The sequence below is a fragment of the Ranitomeya imitator genome, chromosome 1, assembly GCF_032444005.1.
Source record: "Ranitomeya imitator isolate aRanImi1 chromosome 1, aRanImi1.pri, whole genome shotgun sequence".
Classification (NCBI taxonomy): domain Eukaryota; kingdom Metazoa; phylum Chordata; class Amphibia; order Anura; family Dendrobatidae; genus Ranitomeya; species Ranitomeya imitator.
Window position 1 is genome coordinate 1,203,271,180 of NC_091282.1, and position 26,792 is coordinate 1,203,297,971.

The 26,792-nt window shown below is 46.6% G+C and overlaps 1 protein-coding gene across 1 annotated transcript in view; it reads right to left on the minus strand.

Moving 5' to 3' along the window:
• Positions 1 to 26,792, minus strand: part of UVSSA (UV stimulated scaffold protein A) — a 100,757-nt gene that overhangs the window by 70,061 nt on the left and 3,904 nt on the right. The window contains exons 2-7 of the mRNA XM_069744902.1: positions 23,386 to 23,493; positions 20,879 to 21,209; positions 19,348 to 19,468; positions 16,203 to 16,568; positions 15,708 to 15,817; positions 15,180 to 15,308 (exon numbers count right to left, since the gene is read on the minus strand). Coding sequence (XP_069601003.1) covers positions 15,180 to 15,308; positions 15,708 to 15,817; positions 16,203 to 16,568; positions 19,348 to 19,468; positions 20,879 to 21,209; positions 23,386 to 23,483 — 1,155 coding nt within the window. The 5' untranslated portion in view covers positions 23,484 to 23,493. The remainder of the gene's footprint in view (positions 1 to 15,179; positions 15,309 to 15,707; positions 15,818 to 16,202; positions 16,569 to 19,347; positions 19,469 to 20,878; positions 21,210 to 23,385; positions 23,494 to 26,792) is intronic.

A 26,792-nucleotide genomic window follows, 5' to 3' on the forward strand; every position in this document is an offset into this window, starting at 1 on the left:
GCCCAATTACAGCACGGCCAACACCCGGCTCTGCCCAACTACAGCACGGCCAGCACCCGGCTCTGCCCAACTACAGCACGGCCAGCACCCGGCTCTGCCCAATTACAGCACGGCCAACACCCGGCTCTGCCCAACTACAGCACGGCCAGCACCCGGCTCTGCCCAACTACAGCACGGCCAGCACCCGGCTCTGCCCAACTACAGCACGGCCAGCACCCGGCTCTGCCAAACTACTGCATGGCCAGCACCCAACTCTGCCCAACTACTGCATGGCCAGCTGCCGCCTCTGCCCCACTACTGCCCGGCCAGCACCCGGCTCTGCCCAACTACTGCATGGCCAGCACCCAACTCTGCCCAACTACTGCATGGCCAGCTGCCGCCTCTGCTTGTCTACTGCACGGCCGGCACGAGACCTCAATTGAGAGGCGCCATGGCAGACATATCAACTCCTCCTAAGTCCATGCAAAAGTAACGACAAAGCCACAGGCAATCCACAATATACATTTATTCCCCAAAGACAGGTAGAGTATAAAAATATATAAAAAAAACAAACAAACACGTACCATAGGATGATTTTAAATATATTTTATTGTAGGTGATAAATATAAAATACAGATAAAAAAAGACTAATATTCTGAAATGTAAAAAAATATAAATATGTTTTTAAATTTAAAAAAAACAGTTTTTTAAAAAAAAACATGCAAAATGTAATATTTACAATAAAACAAAAAACATTGATAAATAGAATTTTTTCAGCTATTTATTTTTTTAATAGACTGTTTTCATTGAGGGATAAAGTGTTTCGGAGAATCTCTGTGCCCCCGTCACTCAAAAATCAGTACATTACAAATAATATAAAAGGTGAAAAATAATAATAAACTAAACACCTATAGTAGGCATAGTATAGTACAGTATGGCAAAAGGGAAGGGAAGAGAAAAAAAAAAACAAAAAGTGTATATCGGGGCCCTTAGGTGGACATTCATTCTCATTACCCCGGGATATTGTGGCGCAGTTTGGTTTTCATCTGAATTATCTTTATTTACAGGGCAATGAATTTCATGGCCAATTTCACTGAATTTGATATGGCGCCCAACTGCATTAGCCCTACACGGAGGGGGAGAAAAAAAATCTATCAGGTACCGAGATGCTAATTTCTCTCTGGGGACAAAAAACCCACAACCCTTTGTTTTCGGTCTTTAACAGGATTTCTGATTGCTTTATAGCGCGGCACATCACCGGGCTGTAATCAAATGGAAAGAGAAGCCTCACGGAAAATACGAGGGAGCTCAGAAATTATTATTATTATTAAAAATAAAAAATACAGGGGGAGATAAAAGTGTAAAATGTACCCACATTATATCATAACTGTATTATGTATTCTGCTGCAAATTATTATTTCGTATTTGTATCATAGCGTTTCACGCAGGTTGATAAATCTGTCTAAATTTTAAGACAGCGTAGTCCAACTTTACACTTATATTGTGCCAGAATCAAGACAAAATTTTGGTGCTTTTTTTTGGCGCATTAAGCCGCACCCCTTCCTCTACAAGCCGCACCCCTTCCTCTACAAGCCACACCCCTTCCTCTACAAGCCACACCCCTTCCTCTACAAGCCACACCCCTTCCTCTACAAGCCACACCGTTTTTATGCAAAGCCACGCCTCATGGGTCTTTTGACCTGAACTTGACAGCGTCCACTCCATGAATCACAACCCGTGAGCAGAGCATAAAACGCGGATGTGTGAACGCGGCCTTATGGGCATGATAAATATGGTAGAAGTCACAAAAGACGGCCCGATTTATGTAGAAAAATCTGTGCTCCATGGGTTGTCTCCTCTTCAGGAGCGCACCGCTCCCCGGCCTCTCGGCTTCCTGCACCTGATGGGGGAGCAGTGCGCTCCTGAAGACTGACAGTTCTGACTAGCAGCATAGTCACACCACTCTCCCCAACTGTGCCCCCCCCCATGCCGCTATATTAGACAGCATATTGCCTGCATTCAGCGATCGTCAACTTCTACAAACTTTAAAAAAAAAAAAAAAAAAGAGCTCGAAAGCACTGCCTAGGAGACCGGCCTCTGCTGATAAACCACAGTGGTGGCCGGTAACCTAGATAACAAGAAGTAAACTGTAGAATTTAAAAAATAAAAAAAGAATGAGGAGGAAAAAAAAATAAATAAAAAGACATTCACTTTTATTAATACTTTATATAGAAAAAAGCAGTTTTCTATTTTTTTTTTTTACCTCCTTGTCACATCACTGCCCCTATGGCAACACTTCCTGCTCTGCGCACCACTTTGCCACCAGCGATGTGGACGGTGATTATCGAAAATCTGTAATAAAACTCATCATCGAAGCCCCATGCAACCTATCCAAGCACAGAATTCATTATTTTATTCACAGTAATGGAAGAAACCGCAGCTGCAATCCTTTACTTTGGGCAACGAGGTTTTGTTTTTTTTAGCTTTGATCCGATATTGTTAACGATATCGTTGCATTTTGTGACGTAGCAACAATATCGTTAAGGAAATCGTTATGTGTGACAGCGACCAACGATCAGGCCCCTGCTGGGAGATCGTTGGTCGCTGAACAAAGTCCAGAACTTTATTTCGTCGCTGGATCTCCCGTGGACATCGCTGGATCGGAGTGTGTGACACCGATCCAGCGATGTCTTCACTGGTAACCAGGGTAAACATCGGGTAACTAAGCGCAGGGCCGCGCTTAGTAACCCGATGTTTACCCTGGTTACCATTCTAAAAGTAAAAAAACAAACACTACATACTTACCTACCGCTGTCTGTCCCCCGGCGCTGTGCTCTGCACTCCTCCTGCACTGGCTGTGAGCGTCGGTCAGCCGGAAAGCAGAGCGGTGACGTCACCGCTCTGCTTTCCGGCCGCTGTGCTCACAGCCAGTACAGGAGGAGTGCAGAGCACAGCGCTGGAGGACAGACAGCGGTAGGTAAGTATGTACTGTTTGTTTTTTTTTACTTTTAGGATGGTAACCAGGGTAAACATCGGAATACTAAGCGCGGCCCTGCGCTTAGTTACCCGATGTTTACCCTGGTTACCGGCATCGTTGGTCGCTGGAGAGCGGTCTGTGTGACAGCTCTCCAGCGACCAAACAGCGACGCTGCAGCGATCCGGATCGTTGTCGGTATCGCTGCAGCGTCGCTAAATGTGAAGGGGCCTTAAGACATACGGATCGATGCCAGACAGGAAGTGTTGTCGTAAGAACATAGGAAGAGAAGAGCAGCGGACATCGATTTCATGACTTTTCAAAGATATAAAGGTCTTCGATACGGTTATAGATACTTTTATTTTGCTTTTTTGAGCATAGCATGTGCTGATTGACACACACCAATGGGTTAAAAAAAATAATTATGAAGTCTTCATCAATGAAAGTGCTAAGCTGAAGAGGAAATACACTTTATATAAAAGGTGATGAATACAATCCCCGATCTGTCACCCTGTAAGTGACGACGCACCGGCTCCATTTATCTGGCCGGAAAGAAATTGTGTGTGCAAGGTGCGCCCTCTGGTGGTCACCACATAAAATGCGCTCTAGAGACAAACACTCCGGGATGGCGGGGCCTTACAGATGGGACAAGCATGTGAAGGGGCTCAATTATATACCTAAAGCATTGCCACGCACAGTATTATAAGCACCTTTGCATATTTTTTTTTTTTTTATTGCTTAGTGCTCAATGGCTTAGTTCTAAGAATATCCACTTTTGCCTCCCCAACCGATTCATACACAGCTTCTAATTTTTTTTTTTTTTGCAGCATGTGACACTATGGTTTCCCTCCATTCTCCTAAGGGCTTATGATCAAGTTTCTGGAAGTAAAAAAAAAAAAAAAACACAACAAAACATTCCTTAACCCCTTCATGACCTTGGGATTTTCCGTTTTTCCGTGTTCGTTTTTCGCTCCCCTCCCTCCCAGAGCCATAACTTTATTTTTCCGTCAATATGGCCATGTGAGGGCTTATTTTTTGGGAAACAAGTTGTACTTTTGAACGACATCATTGGTTTTACCATGTCGTGTACTAAAAAAACGGGGAAAAAAATTCTAAAGTGCGGTGAAATTGCAAAAAAAGTGCAATCCCACACTAGTTTTCTGTTTGGCTTTTTTGCTCGGTTCACTAAATGCTAAAACTGAGCTGATATTATGATTCTCCAGGTCATTATGAGTTCATAGGCACCAAACATGTCTAGGTTCTATTTTATCTAAGTGGTGACAAAATTTCCAAACTTTGCTAAAAAAAAAAAAAAAAATTGCGCCATTTTCCGATACCCGTAGCGTCTCCATTTTCCATGATCTGGGGTTGGGTGAGGGCTTATTTTTTGAGTGCTGAGCTGCCGTTTTTAATGATACCATTTTGTTGCAGAGATAGATATATATATATATATATATATATATATATATATATATATATATATATATATATATATATATATATATATATATATATATACACACACACACATACATACATACACACACACATATATACATGCATACAAACATACACACACACGTACGTGTGTATATATATATCTCTTTCTGTAAGTTTTTCAGTATATTTGTATGGTAAAGTGTATGCTGCCATTCAAAACAAAAACTTATCCAATCCCCCGCCCCCCCACAAACACCCAAAAAAAATAAATAAATAAAACAAACAAGAACAAGCCCTCATACAGCTATAACTACGGAGGGGGGAGAAGAGGGATTTTTGGTTCTTACTTTCTTGGAGCCTTCATTGGGGGGGGGGGGGGACACAGGTAACCATGGGTGTATGCTGTTGTTACTAAGAGGCTGACACTATGCAAATAAAAAAGAAGTAGCTCCTCCCCAGCAGTACACACCCTCCGACAGGCACCAGGCAACTCAGTTGGTGCAAAAGCAGTAGTAGGAACAGGTAATATAAAACTCAACCTATGTACCAACCCACAACAACGGCACGTTGGCCAACACGGTACAACTTCAAGGGAGGGCGCTGTGTCCCCCAATGAAGGCTCCAAGAAAGAGATTTTACGGTAAGAACCAAAAATCCCTCTTTCTTTCTCGCCTCATTGGGGGACACAGGTAACCATGGGACGTCCAAAAGCAGTCCCTAGGGCAGGATATTCTGCAGAAAAAGAGGAGTTAGGTCTGCCGGTCAGAAACCACCAACTGCAGTATCCTCCTACCCAGGCTCGTGTCCGCGGAAGCCTGAGTATGCACCTTGTAGAATTTAACCCCTTAATCCCATATGTCGTACTATCCCGTCGAGGTGGGGTGGGCCTTAATTCCCACCGACGTGATAGTACGTCATAGGCGATCGGCCGCGCTCACGGGGGGAGCGCGGCCGAGTCAGCTGACTATCGCAGCTGACATCCGGCACTATGTGCCAGGAGCGGTCACGGACCGCTCCCGGCACATTAACCCCCGGCACACCACGATCAAACATGATCGCGGTGTGCCGGCGGTACAGGAAAGCATCGCGCAGGGAGGGGGCTCCCTGCGTGCTTCCCTGAGACGATCGGTACAAGGTGATGTGCTCACCTTGTACCGAGCGTCTTCTCCCTGCAGGCCCCGGATCCAAAATGGCCGCGGGGCTGCATCCGGGTCCTGCAGGGAGCACTTCCGGGTCAGGAGCAGGCTGCAGCGACAAGTGAGACCGCCGATCTCACAGAGTGCTATGCAAACTGTGAGATCGGCGATCTGTAATGTCCCCCCCTGGGACAAAGTGAAAAAAAAAAAATTTCCACATGTGTAAAAAAAAAATTAAAAAAAATTACTAAATAAAGAATAAAAAATATTATTCCCATAAATACATTTCTTCATCTAAATAAAAAAAAAACCCAATAAAAGTACACATATTTAGTATCGCCGCGTCCGTAACGGCCCGACCTATAAAACTGTCCCACTAGTTAACCCCTTCAGTAAACACCGTAAGAAAAAAAAAAAAACGAGGCAAAAAACCGCTTTATTATCATACCGCCGAACAAAAAGTGGAATAACACGCGATCAAAAGGACAGATATAAATAACCATGGTACCGCTGAAAACGTCATAATATTGTCCCGCAAAAAACGAGCCGCCATACAGCATCATCAGCAAAAAAATAAAAAAGTTATAGTCCTGAGAATAAAGCGATGCAAAAATAATTATTTTTTCTGTAAAATAGTTTTTATCGTATAAAAGCGCCAAACCATAAAAAAATGATATAAATGAGGTATCGCTGTAATCGTACTGACCCGAAGAATAAAACTGATTTATCAATTTTACCAAACGCGGAACGGTATAAACGCCTCCCCCAATAGAAATTCATGAATAGCTGGTTTTTGGTCATTCTTCCTCACAAAAATCGGAATAAAAAGCGATCAAAAAATGTCACGTGCCCGAAAATGTTTTCAGTAAAAACGTCAACTCGTCCCGCAAAAAACAAGACCTCACATGACTCTGTGGACCAAAATATGGAAAAATTATAGCTCTCAAAATGTGGTATTGCAAAAAATATTTTTTGCAATAAAAAGCGTCTTTCAGTGTGTGACGGCTGCCAATCATAAAAATCCGCTAAAAAACTCGCTATAAAAGTAAATCAAACCCCCCTTCATCACCCCCTTAGTTAGGGAAAAATAAAAAAAAATGTATTTATTTCCATTTTCCCATTAGGGCTAGGGTTAGGGCTAGGGTTAGGGCTAGGGTTGGGGGCTAAAGTTAGGGTTAGGGTTTAGATTACATTTACAGTTGGGAATAGGGTTGGGATTAGGGTTAGGGGTGTGTCAGGGTTAGAGGTGTGGTTAGGGTTACCGTTGGAATTAGGGTTAGGGGTGTGTTTAGATTAGGGTTTCAGTTATAATTGGGGGGTTTCCACTGTTTAGGCACATCAGGGGCTCTCCAAACACGACATGGCGTCCGATCTCAATTCCAGCCAATTCTGCGTTGAAAAAGTAAAACAGTGCTCCTTCCCTTCCGAGCTCTCCCGTGTGCCCAAACAGGGGTTTACCCCAACATATGGGGTATCAGCGTACTCAGGACAAATTGGACAACAACTTTTGTGGACCAATTTCTCCTGTTACCCTTGGGAAAATACAAAACTGGGGGCTAAAAATAATTTTTGTGGGAAAACAAAAAGATTTTTTATTTTCACGGCTCTGCGTTATAAACTGTAGTGAAACACTTGGGGGTTCAAAGTTCTCACAACACATCTAGATAAGTTCATTGAGGGGTCTAGTTTCCAATATGGGGTCACTTGTGGGGGGTTTCTACTGTTTAGGTACATTAGGGGCTCTGCAAACGCAATGTGACGCCTGCAGACCAATCCATCTAAGTCTGCATTCCAAATGATGCTCCTTCCCTTCCGAGCCCTCCCATGCTCCCAAACGGTGGTTCCCCCCCACATATCAGGTATCAGCGTACTCAGGACAAATTGGACAACAACATTTAGGGTCCAATTTCTCCTGCTAACCTTGGAAAAATACAAAACTGGGGGCTAAAATAATTTTTGTGGAAAAAATTTTTTTTTATTTGCACGGCTCTGCGTTATAAACTGTAGTGAAATACTTGGGGGTTCAAAGCTCTCACAACACATCAAGATGAGTTCCTTAGGGGGTCTACTTTCCAAAATGGTGTCACTTGTGGGGGGTTTCTACTGTTTAGGTACATTAGGGGCTCTGCAAACGCAATGTGACGCCTGCAGACCATTCCATCTAGGTCTGCATTCCAAATGGCGCTCCTTCCCTTCCGAGCCCTCCCATGCGCCCAAACGGTGGTTCCCCCTCACATATGGGGTATCAGCGTACTCAGGACAAATTGGACAACAACTTTTGGGGTCCAATTTCTCCTGTTACCCTAGGGAAAATACAAAACTGGGGGCTAAAAAATAATTTTTGTGGGATAAAAATTTTGTTTTATTTTTATGGCTCTGCATTATACACTTCTGTGAAGCCCTTGGTGGGTCAAAGTGCTCACCACACATCCATATAAGTTCCTTAGGGGGTCTACTTTCCAAAATGGTGTCACTTGTGGGGGGTTTCAATGTTTAGGCACATCAGTGGCTCTCCAAACGCAACATGGCGTCCCATCTCAATTCCAGCCAATTCTGTGTTGAAAAAGTAAAACAGTGCTCCTTCCCTTCCGAGTTCTCCGGTGCGCCCAAACAGGGGTTTACCTCAACATATGGGGTATCAGCGTACTCAGGACAAATTGGACAACATATTTTGGGGTCCAAGTTCTCTTGTTATCCTTGGGAAAATAAATATGTGGGGGGCTAAAAATCATTTTTGTGGGAAAAATAAGATTTTTTTATTTTCGCGGCTCTGCGTTGTAAACTGCAGTGAAACACTTGGGGGTTCAAAGTTCTCACAACACATCTAGATAAGTTCCTTGGGGGGTCTAGTTTCCAATATGGGGTCACTTGTGGGGGGTTTCTACTGTTTGGGTACATCAGGGGCTCTGCAAATGCAACGTGACGCCTGCAGACCAATCCATCCAAGTCTGTATTCCAAATGGCGCTCCTTCCCTTCCGAGCTCTGCCATGCGCCCAAACAATGGTTTACACCCACATATGGGGTATCAGCGTACTCAGGACAAATTGCACAACAACTTTTGTGTGTCTAATTTCTTCTCTTACCCTTGGGAAAATAAAAAATTGGGGGCAAAAAGATCATTTTTGTGAAAAAAATATGATTTTTTATTTTTATGGCTCTGCATTATAAACTTCTATGAAGCACTTGTTGGGTCAAAGTGCTCACCACACCTCTAGATAAGTTCCTCAAGGGGTCTACTTTCCAAAATGGTGTCACTTGTGGGGGGTTTCAATGTTTAGGCACATCAGTGGCTCTCCAAACGCAACATGGTGTCCCATCTCAATTCCAGTCAATTTTGCATTGAAAAGTCAAATGGCGCTCCTTCCCTTCCGAGCTCTGCCATGCGCCCAAACAGTGGTTTATCCCCACATATGGGGTATCAACGTACTCAGGACAAATTGTACAACAACTTTTGGGGTACATTGTCTCATGTTACCCTTGGTAAAATAAAACAAATTGGAGCCGAAATAAATTGTGTGTGAAAAATGTTAAATGTTCATTTTTATTTAAATATTCCAAAAATTCCTGTAAAACACCTGAAGGGTTAATAAACTTCTTGAATGTGGTTTTGAGCACCTTGAGGGGTGCAGTTTTTAGAATGGTGTCACACTTGGGTATTTTCTATCATATAGACTCAAAATGACTTCAAATGAGATGTGGTCCCTAAAAAAAAAATGGTGTTGTAAAAATGAGAAATTGCTGGTCAACTTTTAACCCTTATAACTCCCTAACAAAACAAAATTTTGGTTCCAAAATTGTGCTGATGTAAAGTAGACATGTGGGAAATGTTACTTATTAAGTATTTTGTGTGACACATCTCTGTGATTTAAGGGTATAAAAATTCAAAGTTGGAAAATTGCGAAATTTTCAAAATTTTCGCCAAATTTCCGTTTTTTTCTCAAATAAACGCAAGTTATATCGAATAAATTTTACCACTAACATGAAGTACAATACGTCATGAGAAAACAATGTCAGAATCGCCAAGATCCGTTGAAGCGTTCCAGAGTTATAATCTCATAAAGGGACAGTGGTCAGAATTGTAAAAATTGGCCCGGTCATTAACGTGCAAACCACCCTCGGGGCTTAAGGGGTTAACAAAGGTATGCATGGATGACCACGTTGCGGCCTTGCAAACCTGCGAGGCCGTAGCTTGGTGACGAACTGCCCAGGAAGCTCCCACAGCCCGGATAGAGTGAGCCTTCACATCCGATGGAGGCCATTTGTCTTGAACACGGTATGCCTCCAGAACCGCCGAACGGATCCAACGAGCAATTGTGGACTTGGAGGCGGGGAGCCCCTTTCGCCGCCCTTTCGAGACGATGAACAGAGAATCGGCCTGGCGAAAAGAAGCAGTTCTGGTCAGATAAATTCGGATAGCCCTGACCACATCCAACTTGTGAAGAGATTTCTCCAAGGGATGAACCGGGGAAGGGCACAAGGAAGGGAGGACAATGTCCTCATTGATGTGAAAAGCCGAAAACACCTTTGGTAGAAGGGAAGGAACTGGACGAAGAACCACCTTGTCCTGATGCAGGACTAGGAAGGGAGAACGACAGGATAATGCCGCCAGTTCCGACACTCTTCTAATGGAGGTGATGGCGACCAAAAAGGCCACCTTCCAGGATAGAAGCGAGAAGGAAATGTCCTGAATCGGTTCAAAGGGCGTACGCTGGAGGACGTCCAAAACGAGGTAGAGGTCCCAAGGCTCAACAGGAGGACGATAAGGGGGAGCTATATGACCAACCCCCTGGATGAAGGTCCTCACCTGAGGCAGGGAGGCCAGGTCTCTTTGAAAAAGAATGGACAGAGCAGAAATCTGACCCTTCAAGGTGCTAAGGGAAAGATCCGAATCTAGACCAGCTTGAAGAAAACTGAGAAGGGATGGAAGGGAAAAAGTCATAGGAAACAGACTGTTGTCCTGACACCACCATAAAAAAGCCTTCCAACACCTGTGGTAAATACGCGAGGAAGCCGGTTTTCTCACCCTTATAGTCTGGATGACGCTATGAGAAAAACCCACGTCCTTCAGGACGGCGGCCTCAACGGCCATACCGTTAAACTCAGAGACCGAGCATTCGGGTGGAAGAGGGGGCCCTGCGAAAGAAGGTCCGGACGATCCGGAAGCCTCCACGGAACATCCGATAGCATGTTCACCAGTTCCGCATACCAGGCCCTGCGAGGCCAATCTGGAGCTACTAAGATTACGGGGACCCCTTCTGTCTTGATCTTTTTTACGACCCTTGGGATGAAGGGGAGAGGTGGAAACAGATAGGGCATCTGGAACTGGGTCCACGGGATCACGAGAGCGTCGCATCCGACGGCCATCGGATCCCGAGATCTGGAGACGTACTGGGGAACCTTGTAGTTTGCCCCGGAAGCCATCAAGTCGACGTCTGGGACGCCCCACCGCTGGCAAATCTGGCTGAAGATAGCGGGGAGGAGAGATCACTCGCCCGCCACGATGCCCTGGCGACTGAGAAAGTCGGCTTCCCAATTGTCCACCCCTGGGATGTGGACGGCTGACAGAGGGAACGTGACCTTCCCCCCAACGCAGGATTTATGCCACTTCCACCATGACTTGTGTGCTGCGAGTCCCTCCCTGTTGGTTTATGTAAGCCACGGCCATAGCGTTGTCCGACTGAATGCGGATCGGTTTTCCTGAAAGGAGAGACTCCCAGCGGATGAGGGCTAGGAAGATGGCTCTGATTTCCAAGAGGTTGATAGGGAGGCGCGCCTCCTGAGCAGTCCAGTGGCCCTGGGCCGTGAGGTGGAGAAAAACTGCTCCCCAACCTTGGAGGCTGGCGTTGGTGGTGATCACCTGCCAGCGGGGAGGGAGAAATGACCTCCCGCGCAGAATGGAGGTGGACAGTGTCCACCAAGAGAGACTGTTTCACTCTGGGAGAGAGGCGAAACGGGCGATCCAGGGAAAGTGGATTCCTGTCCCAGGCAGACAGAAGGGCCAGCTGGAGGGGACGAGAGTGGAACTGGGCACAGGGGACCGCTACCATGGAGACGACCATCTTTCCCAGAACCCTCATGGCGAGGTGGAGAGACGGAGGCTTCGGGCTCTTTAGAGCTCTGACCCCCCGACGAAGAGAAAAGAACTTCTTGGGAAGAAAGACCTGAGCCTGAGAGGTGTCAAATTCCATGCCCAGGAACTTCAGCCGCTGAGTTGGAATCAGGGAAGACTTCTGGTAATTGATTATCCAGCCGAGGCGAAGAAGCGTGTCCAGAGTAAGCTGGAGGCTCTGGCTGCAATCCCGACGGGACGGACCCTTGATTAAGAGGCCATGACAGCTACCATGACCTTCGTAAAGACCCTGGGCCCAGACGCCAGACCGAAAGGGAGGGCCGTGAACTGATAGTGATGACCCTGGATCGCGAACCGGAGGAATCTCTGATGTCATACGCAAATATGGACGTGAAGGTACGCATCTCGGATATCCACGAAACACAGAAACTATCCCGGTTCCATGGACGCGATCACCGAGCATAGAGATTCCACCCTGAAACGCCGAATCCGGAGATGGTGGTTCAGCTGCTTGAGATACAAAATTGGACGGAGAGAGCCATCCTTTTTTGGAACCACGAACAGGTTTGAGTAAAAACCCCAAAACCGCTTGCGACGAGGCACCGGAACTACGACTCCTGAGGCGAGGAGCGAATCGACGGCCTGGAGAAGTCCTGAGAGGTGGGAGAGCTGTTTGGGAGGACGAGAGAGCAGGAAAAATCTTCCTGGGGGCGAAGAAAATTCTATCTTGTAGCCTGAAGTGACGATCTCCCTGACCCAGGCATCGTCGACTACCGATAGCCAAACCTCTGAGAACAGAAGAAGCCGGCCTCCCACCCTGGATGGATTTCCAGGTGGGGGCGACCCGTCATTTATTAGAGAACCTGGGCACCGAGATCCAGATGGTCTTGCGGGGTGGCCCTTAGCCCTCCAGCGCGGTGGAGGCCTGAAAGAAGGTTTTCTTCGGTCTCCTTGTGAGGAAGAACGGTCCAGGTTGGGGTTTCCTGATGAGGTGAAGGACCGAAAGGGACGAAAGGACTGAGGGCCCCTCTAGTTGAAGGGACGTTTCGGCTTGGATTGGGTAAGGAGGTACTCTTACCACCCGTAGCGTCCGAGATCATTTGATCCAGCTGCGTGCCGAGGAGTATAGAACCCTGGAAGGGCAGACCAGTGAGAGATTTTTTTTTAGAAGCGGGGTCAGCGTTCCACGCCTTTAGCCAGAGAATCCGGCGAATGGCCACAATGTTGCTGTTAGCCTGGTAGAGCAGGCCGCTGCATCAAGGGAGGCATTCATGAGGTATTTACCCTCAAGAGAAATCTGATCCACCAAGACAGTTCCTCAGCAGGAGCAGAGGCCAAAATGCCCTTGCGCAGGGTCTTGGCCCAGGCTGACACAGCCTTGGCTACCCAGGACGAGGCGAAACTAGGATAGAGGGAGGCTCCGGAAGCCTCAAATGCCAATTTTGCTAAAGCCTCGATTTGCCTGTCCGTGGGGTCCTTAAGGGAAGCTGCGTCCAGGATAGACAGAACCGTCTGCGAGGATAGCCTGGAGACGGGAGGGTCGACCTTAGGAGACTCGGACCATTTGGAGACAAGGTCGGAGTGAAAAGGGTAGAGCACGTCAAGCCGTTTCCTGCCAGCGAAACGCTTGCCAGGGTTTTCCCAGTGTGTAGACGTAGTGTTGTCAAACTCCCTGTGATTAGGAAAGAACCTAGAGGGACGTTTAATCCGTTTAAATGCAACGGAGACGTCCTGAGAGCTCGCTTCATCCTCCTTAAGATCAAGCGTCTGAATGATAGCCGAAATAAGGCTATCAACTATCTCCTGTGTCCCGGAAGTGTGATCTGCATCCGAGTCAGATTCTGACAGAGGATAGGTCAGACCCGACGTCCGCCTGCGAGGAGGGGGAACGGGCAGATAGGGGAATCCCGTCCAGGGAAGTGGACGAGGATCTAGATAAGGTCCGTTTTCTGTCTCTTTTGTCCGGTCTGCCTCTGTGAGGGTCTAGGACAGGTGCAAGCGAATCGCCGTGTGAGGCGTTCGTGGCACTGGTGGCATTCGAGAGAAGCGGGATACGTTCAAGTGCCTGGACCAGGGACTGAGAAACCTTAGTCAGGTTGGACACTGATTGAGACATAGCAACAGCCCACTCTGGGGGAGGAGGGGGGTGCACTCATCCCGGGACCTAGGAACTTCCTGAGGGACGGACATGGTGGGAGGAATGCAGGATCGGCAGAAAGGTGAAGGCTGACCTGAGGCCCACTTTTTCTTACAGTGAGCGCAGGTGTAATGGATGGCCGTAGTGGCAAAGGCTGGGGTAGGGTCGGACATAGGTGGATATTACCTTGTCCTGGAGCGGAGAAGTACTGCCGGGAGGAGTTGAGCCCGAGAGAGCAGTAGCGCTGAGCCTGCTGACAAACAGCGACAGTGGTAGCCGCAGGTGCCCGTGTTCCCCCGAGATTCTTCTGTCCCACGCGGTGAGCAGACGCTGACAGGGAGCAGGAAGTCGTAGAAAGAGCGCTGAGATAGCGCAACGCTGTGGGCGGGCACAAGCGCTGAAGGGGGAAGCAGAAGAAACGCCCCCAACAGCGCTGAAAAATTCTCGGCCGCAATAATGCAGGCCGCCACAAGAGGGCGCTCAAGCACCAAAAAGGAGAAAAGCCGGGAGAGACAGAAAAGAATTGTGGGCGCGCGCCTGCAAGTTTAAATAAAAAGGAGGGAAAAATGCCAGCGTTATGCGATCCCTTACCCCTCGGTTTAGCGCATCCCGGCGTCTGAAAATGCGGCCCTCTCCCCTATCAAAAGAAAGCCTGGTAAGATCTGGAGATCACTGCCGAGCAGGGTGGGGGAAGGAAGGTGGGGGGGTTGTTGATTGAAGACTTCCTACCTGGAGATGAGGAACCATCAGGATCCCTGGTAGGAGAGGGTCCTGGAAGAAGTCCTCCTTCCCGCGCCACGAACTCTCCGGCGCAGAAGACGGCATCGACCCCTAACCAGGGGGAGAGGGTCACTGGAAGTGACCGCCGTCTTCCTCTCAGCCCACTCCGAAGAGAGGGATGAGGAGGGGAATGGGGCAGGACTGGCCACCGAGAAGAGGTCACCCTGAACACCCAAATGGGTGACAGGGGACAAGTCCTGCCCAGCGGGTCCGAGAGGGTGCGATGTGGGTAATACCACACTGCTCTCTCAGTCGCTCAAAGTGGGGAAAACAGGGTGAGAAAACTGCACCTTGTTACCCTGAAGAAAAGAGTCTGAAAAAGAAAGGGGAAAAGGTTAATGAACAAAACAAATCCCTGTAAAAGAAATGCGGATCTGGGGTTAGATCCAGGTCCGCCTCCTACAGACACTAAGCAAAAACTGAGTTGCCTGGTGCCTGGCGGAGGTATACTGCCGCGGAGGAGCTACTTCTTCTTTATTTGCATAGTGTCAGCCGCATACACCCGTGGTTACCTGTGTCCCCCAATGAGGCGAGAAAAAAAGTAATTGGTCTTGGAATAAAAAATAAAAAAAAAAGAAGGAGGGAGATCTTTTATTGCAGTTTTTTGCTTCACGGGACTAAGGCGGTCACAATTGCACCACATAAAGGGTCATGTCACTCACCTCTCCTCTGTTTCGGGACGTGCACTCGATATTCAGCTCCTTTTGCTTCTTCAGCGCGGCTTCTAGTTTAGTCTTCAGGTCAATTGCACATTTTAGGCTGTCGTCATTGATTCCAGCTTTTGTGAAAACCTTCATTGAAAAAGTAAAAAAGTTAAAATAACTAAATTTCCATAAAATAATGCTTCTGAAAGAATTTAGCCCAGTGCAGTTCCTTTAATATTACTCCTGGAAAGGTACAAGCTAACTAAAAATTGGGTGTATACAATTTTTAATGGTGTTAAGGCGTGATCATTACATACGCTGTCTAACCAGTGCAGACGGTACAGGGTTAAACCTTGTCAGGAAGGGGAATAGAGACAGCTAGTTATCAATTAATTCCTTCATTAATTTATTGCCAGGAGGTATAACAATGGAAAAGCACAAGACCAAGAAAAAAAAAATACTAATTTACTAAATTTGCATTAATAGATTTGACGACATGAAAACATGAACACAAAGTGGAGGATAAGACTGTTTTCCCACTGGTACCTGTATCCAGGACTGAACTGCTGGCCAGTACTTGTTCTTCGCCACTTTACAGGCATCCTTTAAGCTGTTGAGGACGTCGGTATTATCTTCATTCTCATTAACTTTCACGTCTATGCAAAATGGAGAAAGTTCTTTTCAGCGCATGACAAAAAGACAATGATGAGAGCGAGCAAGGACCAAGGGGAAAGCGAGAGCGAGCAAAAACCAAGGGGAAAGCGAGAGCGAGCAAGGACCAAGGGGAAAGCGAGAGCGAGCAAAAAACCAAAGGGAAAGCGAGAGCGAGCAAAAAACCAAAGGGAAAGTGAGAGCGAGCAAAAAACCAAAGGGAAAGTGAGAGCGAGCAAAAAACCAAAGGGAAAGCGAGAGCGAGCAAAAACCAAGAGGAAAGTGCGCTACAGAAAGGGGTAGCGAGCAAAAAAATAAAAATAGAGATAATCATATCATTTGCCAGATTACAGATTCACAAACGGTTTCCCTATCCCGCAGAGCTGTCACCTGTTGAGATTTCGATGTCCAGCGTGTACTTGTGAGAGCCCAGCCCATGTTCCCTGATGAACGACTCTTCCACAGGCTCAAAGTCATTGTCTGACTCATCCGAGCTGGATTCCTTCAGAGAACTTTCCACCTTTTCCTCTCCCTTAGATACATGGTTGAGGTTGGGCAGGTCTTTGCTGCAGCAGGGTTCCTCGTCATCGGCCTCGTGTAATCGGGCCTTCGGTTTAGGAGAACCACTGCCCATCGGTACGTCGCCTCTTTCATCTCCTCCACCACTGACCAGACTGAAGTCTTCAGGGTCGGGCAGTAACAAGATGAAGCAGTTCTCCATCTCCGTGAGGCAGGATTGGATGTCCTCTAACATCTCTGGAAAACAGACGGTAAAGTTAATTTTTTTTATATTTTAGTGGCTAAAAAAAAAATTCAGAACAGTGGGAAAAAGAAAAAAAAAAGTAGCTCGCGTAACCGTAAATTGTTTAGTTTTCTGTCGATGGAGGAGAGTGAGGGCTTAGTCTTTTGCGTGCTGAGCTGACTGTCTCAATGGTACCATTTTGGGGTACATACAGTGTGGCCGTAATGTTATATGAAACCCATTACAAACACTACTTTGCAGGACCACCTTTCACTGCAGTTGCTGCTGCAGTCTTTGGGGGTCTGCCTCTACCAGCTTTGAACATCTAGAGGTGACATTTGTGCCTCTTCTTTGCACATTCGCTCAGTGAGATTGGATGGAGACTTCTGAGCAGCAATTCCAATTTTTTTCACAGATTCTCAATGCGATTTAGGTCTCGACTGTGACTGGGCCCGTCACACACATTAATATGCTCTGGTCTAAACCCTCCATTGTAGCTCTGGCAGGATGTTTAGGGTCGATGTCCTGCTGGAAGGTGAATCTACGCCCCAGTTTCAAGTCTTTTGCAGCCTTTAACAAGTTGTTCTCCAGAATTGCCATGTATTTAGCTCCATCCATCCTCCCATCAACTCTAAACGGCTCCTAAAGAAAACATCCCCTACCTACAGCATGGTGCTGCCACCACCATGTGTGACGGTAGGCATGGTGTTTTCAGGGTGATTTTGTTGTTAGTTTTGCAGCACACATAGCGTACTGCATTTAGCCCAAAAGGTTCTGCTTTGATTTCATCTGACCAGATCACCTTCTTTCACATGTTCACTGTGTCCTCTACATAGTAACATAGTAACAAAGTTAGTAAGGCCGAAAAAAGACATTTGTCCATCCAGTTCAGCCTATATTCCATCATAATAAATCCCCAGATCTACGTCCTTCTACAGAACCTAATAATTGTATGATACAATATTGTTCTGCTCCAGGAAGACATCCAGGCCTCTCTTGAACCCCTCAACTGAGTTCGCCATCACCACCTCCTCAGGCAAGCAATTCCAGATTCTCACTGCCCTAACAGTAAAGAATCCTCTTCTATGTTGGTGGAAAAACCTTCTCTCCTCCAGACGCAAAGAATGCCCCCTTGTGCCCGTCGCCTTCCTTGGTATAAACAGATCCTCAGCGAGATATTTGTATTGTCCCCTTATATACTTATACATGGTTATTACATCGCCCCTCAGTCGTCTTTTTTCTAGACTAAATAATCCTAATTTCGCTAATCTATCTGGGTATTGTAGTTCTCCCATCCCCTTTATTAATTTTGTTGCCCTCCTGTGTACTCTCTCTAGTTCCATTATATCCTTCCTGAGCACCGGTGCCCAAAACTGGACACAGTACTCCATGTGCGGTCTAACTAGGGATTTGTACAGAGGCAGTATAATGCTCTCATCATGTGTATCCAGACCTCTTTTAATGCACCCCATGATCCTGTTTGCCTTGGCAGCTGCTGCCTGGCACTGGCTGCTCCAGGTAAGTTTATCATTAACTAGGATCCCCAAGTCCTTCTCCCTGTCAGATTTACCCAGTGGTTTCCCATTCAGTGTGTAATGGTGATATTGATTCCTTCTTCCCATGTGTATAACCTTACATTTATCATTGTTAAACCTCATCTGCCACCTTTCAGCCCAAGTTTCCAACTTATCCAGATCCATCTGTAGCAGAATACTATCTTCTCTTGTATTAACTGCTTTACATAGTTTTGTATCATCTGCAAATATCGATATTTTACTGTGTAAACCTTCTACCAGATCATTAATGAATATGTTGAAGAGAACAGGTCCCAATACCGACCCCTGCGGTACCCCACTGGTCACAGCGACTCAGTTAGAGACTATACCATTTATAACCACCCTCTGCTTTCTATCACTAAGCCAGTTACTAACCCATTTACACACATTTTCCCCCTAATGGCCCCATGGCTTTTTGAACACTTCAGACGGGACTTCTTATGGCTTGCTTTCAAAAATGGCTTTCTTCTTGCCACTCCCTCATAAAGGCCAGATTTGTGGAGAAGACAACTAATAGTCGGCCTGTGGGTAGGTTCTCCCACTTGAGCTGTGGATCTCTGCAGCTCTTCCACAGTGACCATGGGCCTCTTGGCTGTTAATCTAATTAGTGCTCTCCCTGCTTGGGATGTCTGCGTAGGTTGGCGGCCATGTCTTGGTACGTTTTCAGTTGTGTCATACTCCTTCCATTTTTGGATGATGGACTGAAAAGTGCTCAGTGAGATGTTCAGAGACAAATTATTATTTTTTTTTTATTTATTTATTTTATAACCTAACTCAGCTTTACTCATTTCCATAACTTTATCCCTGACCTGTCTGGTGTGTTCCTTGATTTTCATGATCCTGTTGGATCCCTAATGTTCTCAAACAACCCTCTGAGGCCTTCACAGAACAGCTGCAATTATACTGAGAAGAAATTACACACAGGTGGATTCAATGTACCAATTCTGTGACTTCTGGAGGCAATGGGTCACTCCAGATTTTATTTAGGGCTATCAAACTACTGGGGGCTGAATACAAATACACGTCACAATCTTCAGATTTCTTTATCACCTCACAAATACTTTCTACTTTGTGATAGCATATCACATTAAATCCAAATAAAATACACTTAAGTTTATGGGTATAAAAAAAAAAGTGAAAAACGTGAAAAAAAAAAAAAAAGTGGGAAAAGGTCGTGGGGGATATTTTTTCAAATATATTATTTACACACACACGCAATGTAAATTTGGGGTCTTACCTTCCATCTCAGTCTTTGCTTTTTTGGCTTTCTCCCGATAAATATTTTCTAAACGTTTCTGCTTTTCCTCTTCCCGTTTCCTCTCTGCTACCGTCCTGGAGCTAACATCCTGGAAATCCACCTGAAGTGTATCCACATAGAATTTAAGTACTTAAGATGCTCGTGCTGTACGAGAGGCAATAATAATCCTTGATAATACACAGAGCGTTGTGCTCCTTCAATACACGAAAATAAAACAAAACTCTGCAATAAACAGTATTTGCTTTCTCACCGTTTTGTGTACGCAGTTTTTATGCAAACTAGTGTAACTTAATAAATAGAAAATGAACAACCAGTGGCTTCTCCCAGGGTGTAATGCCCCAGAAGAAACCAGTATGGTGAAACTCGATTGGCCACGGAAGAAACCAGTATGGCGAATCTCGATTGGCCCCAAAAGGAGTCCATAATGGTGAAACTCAAGCGGCCCCGGTAGAAATTGGTAATGGTGAAACATGAGACACCGTGGAAGAAGTTAGTAATGGTGAAACAAGAGTGTCCTCAAAAGACATTGTTAACAGTAACACTCGAGTGGCCCCAGAAGAAGCGAATAATGGTGAAACACAAGACACAGTGGAAGAAGCTGGTAATGTTGAAGCAAGAGCGCCTCCAAAAGACATTGGTAACATTAACACTCGAGTGGCCCCAGAAGAAGCCAGTAATGGTGAAACACGAGACACAGTGGAAGAAGCTGGTAATAGTGAAACAAGAGTGTCTCCAAAAGAAATTGGTAACGGTAACACTTGAGTGGCCTTGGAATAAGCCAATAATGGTGACATGAAACTCGAGTGTCTCCAGAAGAAGCCGGTAATGGTAAAAATCTACTGGCCCCAGAAGAAGCAGATATTGGTGAAACGCCAATCTGGGTAGTCATGTAAAATGATATGATGGACTTTAACTGGTGTATTTTAGGTATAATACCGTATTTGCGTGGCTGAGCCCTGATTTAGCATTACTGCACTATATTGTAGCCTTTTGGGAATGCAATTTTCAACATCTCGCAGAAGAGACAGGTACAATAACTGTTCTAAATCCCAGGGTGAAGCTGGGGATATACAAACATTGACTGATCTGATTGAAGGAACAGCACAGCTGATTTTTTCAAGACTTGATCCTCAAACCAAGTCACAAATCGGAGTATAACACCAGTATTGAAACTGCCGCCATGTGTTAGGGTCATGCACCGGCCCCTCTCCTTACAGCTGCAGGATGAGACCCGAGGTGGTAATATCGGGTCTGGGAGACATGTCTATTACTTTTCCAGACAGAGATGAATCCAAGAACTAATTTTCTATGGCTGAAGAGATGTCTCAGCTAGAAGCTCAATGCAAACGGTTACTACATTGGACGCACTTACAGAACAGGTGGCTCCTGAGCGCCCCCTGGTGTCATTTGTGGATCATAATGGACATGTAAAAAACAAGTACGGTAGAAAAGGGGGAGCGAAAGTGGAAATACGACAATAACTACATCAGAGCCACACACTGATACTCACCTTTTTGTTCTGTTTCAAAAAGTGATATCCCAAGGAGAGTTTCTTGTAGGCTTCCCCAAACTTCTCGTTCCATTCCTGCACAGCCTTAATGGCCAAGATTTTGAGTTTCTGTGCCACTTCCTTAGGAGGCGGCAGTGGCTGCTCATAGTCTGTCTCCACAGTGAGCTCCAAGAACTCCTGAAAGTTGGAGATGAGCAGAGTCCTGAACAAGTGCGACCGACTGAACAGCTCGCTGACTATCTGAAAGGCGGACAGGCGGATTTCTGCATGCTCCTGATTCAGCTGGATCATCAGCAGGTGGTAGACGTGTTTAATCTCCTCATCTGAAGATCTGAAAAATAGAAAAAAAATAAGTTACATAACTTATTCTAAAATGATCCTGAGTTACATCCTGTATTATATCCCAGAGCTGCACTCACTATTCTGCTGGTGCAGTCACTGTGTACATACATTACTGATCCTGAGTTACATCCTGTATTATACCCCAGAGCTGCACTCACTATTCTGCTGGTGCAGTCACTGTGTACATACATTACATTACTGATCCTGAGTTACATCCTGTATTATACCCCAGAGCTGCACTCACTATTCTGCTGGTGCAGTCACTGTGTACATACATTACATTACTGATCCTGAGTTACATCCTGTATTATACTCCAGAGCTGCACTCACTATTCTGCTGGTGCAGTCACTGTGTACATACATTACATTACTGATCCTGAGTTACATCCTGTATTATATCCCAGAGCTGCACTCACTATTCTGCTGGTGCAGTCACTGTGTACATACATTACTGATCCTGAGTTACATCCTGTATTATACTCCAGAGCTGCACTCACTTTTCTGCTGGTGCAGTCACTGTGTGCACACATTACATTACTGATCCTGAGTTATATCCTGTATTATACTCCAGAGCTGCACTCACTATTCTGCTGGTGCAGTCACTGTGTACATACATTACTGATCCTGAGTTACATCCTGTATTATACTCCAGAGCTGCACTCACTTTTCTGCTGGTGCAGTCACTGTGTACATACATTACATTACTGATCCTGAGTTACATCCTGTATTATACCCCAGAGCTGCACTCACTATTCTGCTGGTGCAGTCACTTTGTACATACATTACATTACTGATCCTGAGTTACATCCTGTATTATACTCCAGAGCTGCACTCACTATTCTGCTGGTGCAGTCACTGCGTACATACATTACATTACTGATCCTGAGTTACATCCTGTATTATACTCCAGAGCTGAATTCACTATTCTGCTGGTGCAGTCACTGTATATACATTACATTACTGATCCTGAGTTACATCCTGTATTATACTCCAGAGCTGAATTCACTATTCTGCTGGTGCAGTCACTGTATATACATTACTGATCCTGAGTTACATCCTGTATTATACTCCAGAGCTGAATTCACTATTCTGCTGGTGCAGTCACTGTGTATATACATTACATTACTGATCCTGAGTTACATCCTGCATTATACTCCAGAGCTGCACTCACTATTCTGCTGGTGCAGTAACTGTGTACATACATTACATTACTGATCCCGAGTTACATCCTGTATTATACTCCAGAGCTTATCTCACTATTCTGCTGATGCAGTCACTGTGTACATACATTACATTACTGATCCTGAGTTACATCCTGTATTATACCCCAGAGCTGCACTCACTATTCTGCTGGTGCAGTCACTGTGTACATACATTACATTACTGATCCCGAGTTACATCCTGTATTATACTCCAGAGCTTATCTCACTATTCTGCTGATGCAGTCACTGTGTACATACATTACATTACTGATCCTGAGTTACATCCTGTATTATACTCCAGAGCTGCACTCACTATTCTGCTGGTGCAGTCACTGTGTACATACATTACATTACTGATCCTGAGTTACATCCTGTATTATACCCCAGAGCTTATCTCACTATTCTGCTGATGCAGTCACTGTGTACATACATTACTGATCCTGAGTTACATCCTGTATTATACTCCAGAGCTGCACTCACTATTCTGCTGGTGCAGTCACCGTGTACATACATTACATTCCTGATCCTGAGTTACATCCTGTATTATACCCCAGAGCTTATCTCACTATTCTGCTGATGCAGTCACTGTGTACATACATTACTGATCCTGAGTTACATCCTGTATTATACTCCAGAGCTGCACTCACTATTCTGCTGGTGCAGTCACCGTGTACATACATTACATTCCTGATCCTGAGTTACATCCTGTATTATACCCCAGAGCTTATCTCACTATTCTGCTGATGCAGTCACTGTGTACATACATTACATTACTGATCCTGAGTTACATCCTGTATTATACCCCAGAGCTGCACTCACTATTCTGCTTGTGGAGACACTGAACACATTAAGGCAGTCAGCAGTTACACAGTAGAGGAGGAGAGGGTAATCTGGGGTATACAGATGGTCCTTATAGTGGGCATATTACGCCCTGCATATAACGCAGCCTCACATTACACTCACCTGCAGATCTTCTTCAGCTGCTTGAGCTTCTCTGGGTTGGGCTGTGGCTCCCCGGACGTGGTCAGTGACTCCACCAGCTCCTCTAGTGTCGGCTCCATCCTCACATATCTGGGGAGAAGGATCAGGCATCAACAGAGGGAACCTTACTGGAAACAGCAGAACGCTGGAACTGTGTCATTGTGAGGACTTCTCACTGGTGAGAGCTCGTTACCATCTTATCTAGGCAGATTTATAGCAATCAGTGAGGGAAGAGGGGACCGCAGCGCTGCAGACAATCACTGAACTTGACGGTTCATAGTGGTTCGTGCAGGGACAGTTTCTGGCTGCTGTCAAACTACGATCAATGCTAAATCAGAGCTGCAGAGAATGGGACCAAGGAAGCAGAGGCAGCGCTGGACCCAGGGAGAGGGGGCAAGGCAGAGGTTTTGTTTCCTTTTGTTTATAAGAAACTGCAGCCGGGTACAAGGATTTTCTGACACTGGAAACCCCCTTTAAGAAAACATCACACTGTCCTCTATCTCCTCGCACAGGGGCTGTGTCTGTGGCAGGTCTCCTTTCCAAAAAAACAGCAGAACCAGCTGCCCAAATCACAATACGGCGTAAAAATAACGATACACTACAAGTAACAGCTAGAACGATGAGATATCACAATGTAAGAAACAGAATGTCCTATACGCCACCGCAAACCCCGGTAATAGTGGAAACGATGAGACATCACAATGAAAGAAGAGGCACGTCCTATACACCACCGCTAACCCCGGTAATAGCGGGAATGATGAGACATCACAATGAAAGAAGAGGCACGTCCTATACACCACCGCTAACCCTGGTAATAGGGAGAACGAGGAGACATCACGATGTAAGAAGCGGCACGTCCTATACACCTCCGCTAACCCCGGTAATAGGGAGAACGAGGAGACGTCACGGTGTAAGAAGCGGCACGTCCTATACACCACCGCTATCCCCGGTAATAGGGAGAACGAGGAGACATCACGGTGTAAGAAGAGGCACATCCTATACACCTCCGCTAACCCCGGTAATAGGGAGAACGAGGAGACGTCACGGTGTAAGAAGCGGTACATCCTATACACCACCGCTATCCCCGGTAATAGGGAGAACGAGGAGACATCACGGTGTAAGAAGCGGCACGTCCTATACACCTCCGCTAACCCCGGTAATAGGGAGAACGAGGAGACGTCACGGTGTAAGAAGCGGCACGTCCTATACACCACCGCTATCCCCAGTAATAGGGAGAACGAGGAGACGTCACGGTGTAAGAAGCGGCACGTCCTATACACCACCGCTATCCCCGGTAATAGGGAGAACGAGGAGACGTCACGGTGTAAGAAGCGGTACATCCTATACACCACCGCTAACCCCGGTAATAGGGAGAACGAGGAGACGTCACGGTGTAAGAAGAGGCACGTCCTATACATCACCGCTATCCCCGGTAATAGGGAGAACGAGGAGAAGTCACGGTGTAAGAAGAGGCACATCCTATACACCACCGCTATCCCCGGTAATAGGGAGAACGAGGAGACGTCACGGTGTAAGAAGAGGCACATCCTATACACCACCGCTATCCCCGGTAATAGGGAGAACGAGGAGACGTCACGGTGTAAGAAGCGGCACGTCCTATACACCACCGCTATCCCCGGTAATAGGGAGAACGAGGAGACGTCACGGTGTAAGAAGAGGCACATCCTATACACCTCCGCTAACCCCGGTAATAGGGAGAACGAGGAGACGTCACGGTGTAAGAAGCGGCACGTCCTATACACCACCGCTATCCCCGGTAATAGGGAGAACGAGGAGACGTCACGGTGTAAGAAGCGGTACGTCCTATACACCACCGCTAACCCCAGTAATAGGGAGAACGAGGAGACATCACGGTGTAAGAAGCGGCACGTCCTATACACCACCGCTAACCCCGCTAATAGGGAGAACGAGGAGACGTCACGGTGTAAGAAGCGGCACGTCCTATACACCACCGCTAACCCCGGTAATAGGGAGAACGAGGAGACGTCACGGTGTAAGAAGCGGCACGTCCTATACACCACCGCTAACCCCGGTAATAGGGAGAACGAGGAGACATCACGGTGTAAGAAGCGGCACGTCCTATACACCACCGCTAACCCCGGTAATAGGGAGAACGAGGAGACGTCACGGTGTAAGAAGAGGCACATCCTATACACCACCGCTAACCCCAGTAATAGGGAGGACGAGGAGACATCACGGTGTATGAAGCGGCACGTCCTATACACCACCGCTAACCCCGCGAATAGGGAGAACGAGGAGACGTCACGGTGTAAGAAGCGGCACGTCCTATACACCACCGCTAACCCCGGTAATAGGGAGAACGAGGAGACGTCACGGTGTAAGAAGAGGCACATCCTATACACCACCGCTAACCCCAGTAATAGGGAGGACGAGGAGACATCACGGTGTATGAAGCGGCACGTCCTATACACCACCGCTAACCCCGGTAATAGGGAGAACGAGGAGACATCACGGTGTAAGAAGCGGCACGTCCTATACACCACCGCTAACCCCAGTAATAGGGAGAACGAGGAGACGTCATGGTGTAAGAAGAGGCACGTCCTATACACCACCGCTAACCCCAGTAATAGGGAGAACGAGGAGACATCACGGTGTAAGAAGCGGCACGTCCTATACACCACCGCTAACCCCGGTAATAGGGAGAACGAGGAGACGTCACGGTGTAAGAAGAGGCACATCCTATACACCACCGCTAACCCCAGTAATAGGGAGGACGAGGAGACATCACGGTGTATGAAGCGGCACGTCCTATACACCACCGCTAACCCCGGTAATAGGGAGAACGAGGAGACATCACGGTGTAAGAAGCGGCACGTCCTATACACCACCGCTAACCCCAGTAATAGGGAGAACGAGGAGACGTCACGGTGTAAGAAGAGGCACGTCCTATACACCACCGCTAACCCCGGTAATAGGGAGAACGAGGAGACGTCACGGTGTAAGAAGCGGTACGTCCTATACACCACCGCTAACCCCGGTAATAGGGAGAACGAGGAGACGTCACGGTGTAAGAAGCGGCACGTCCTATACACCACCGCTAACCCCAGTAATAGGGAGAACGAGGAGACGTCACGGTGTAAGAAGAGGCACGTCCTATACACCACCGCTAACCCCGGTAATAGGGAGAACGAGGAGACGTCACGGTGTAAGAAGCGGTACGTCCTATACACCACCGCTAACCCCGGTAATAGCGAGAACGAGGAGACGTCACGGTGTAAGAAGAGGCACGTCCTATACACCACCGCTAACCCCAGTAATAGGGAGGACGAGGAGACATCACGGTGTATGAAGCGGTACGTCCTATACACCACCGCTAACCCCGGTAATAGGGAGAACGAGGAGACATC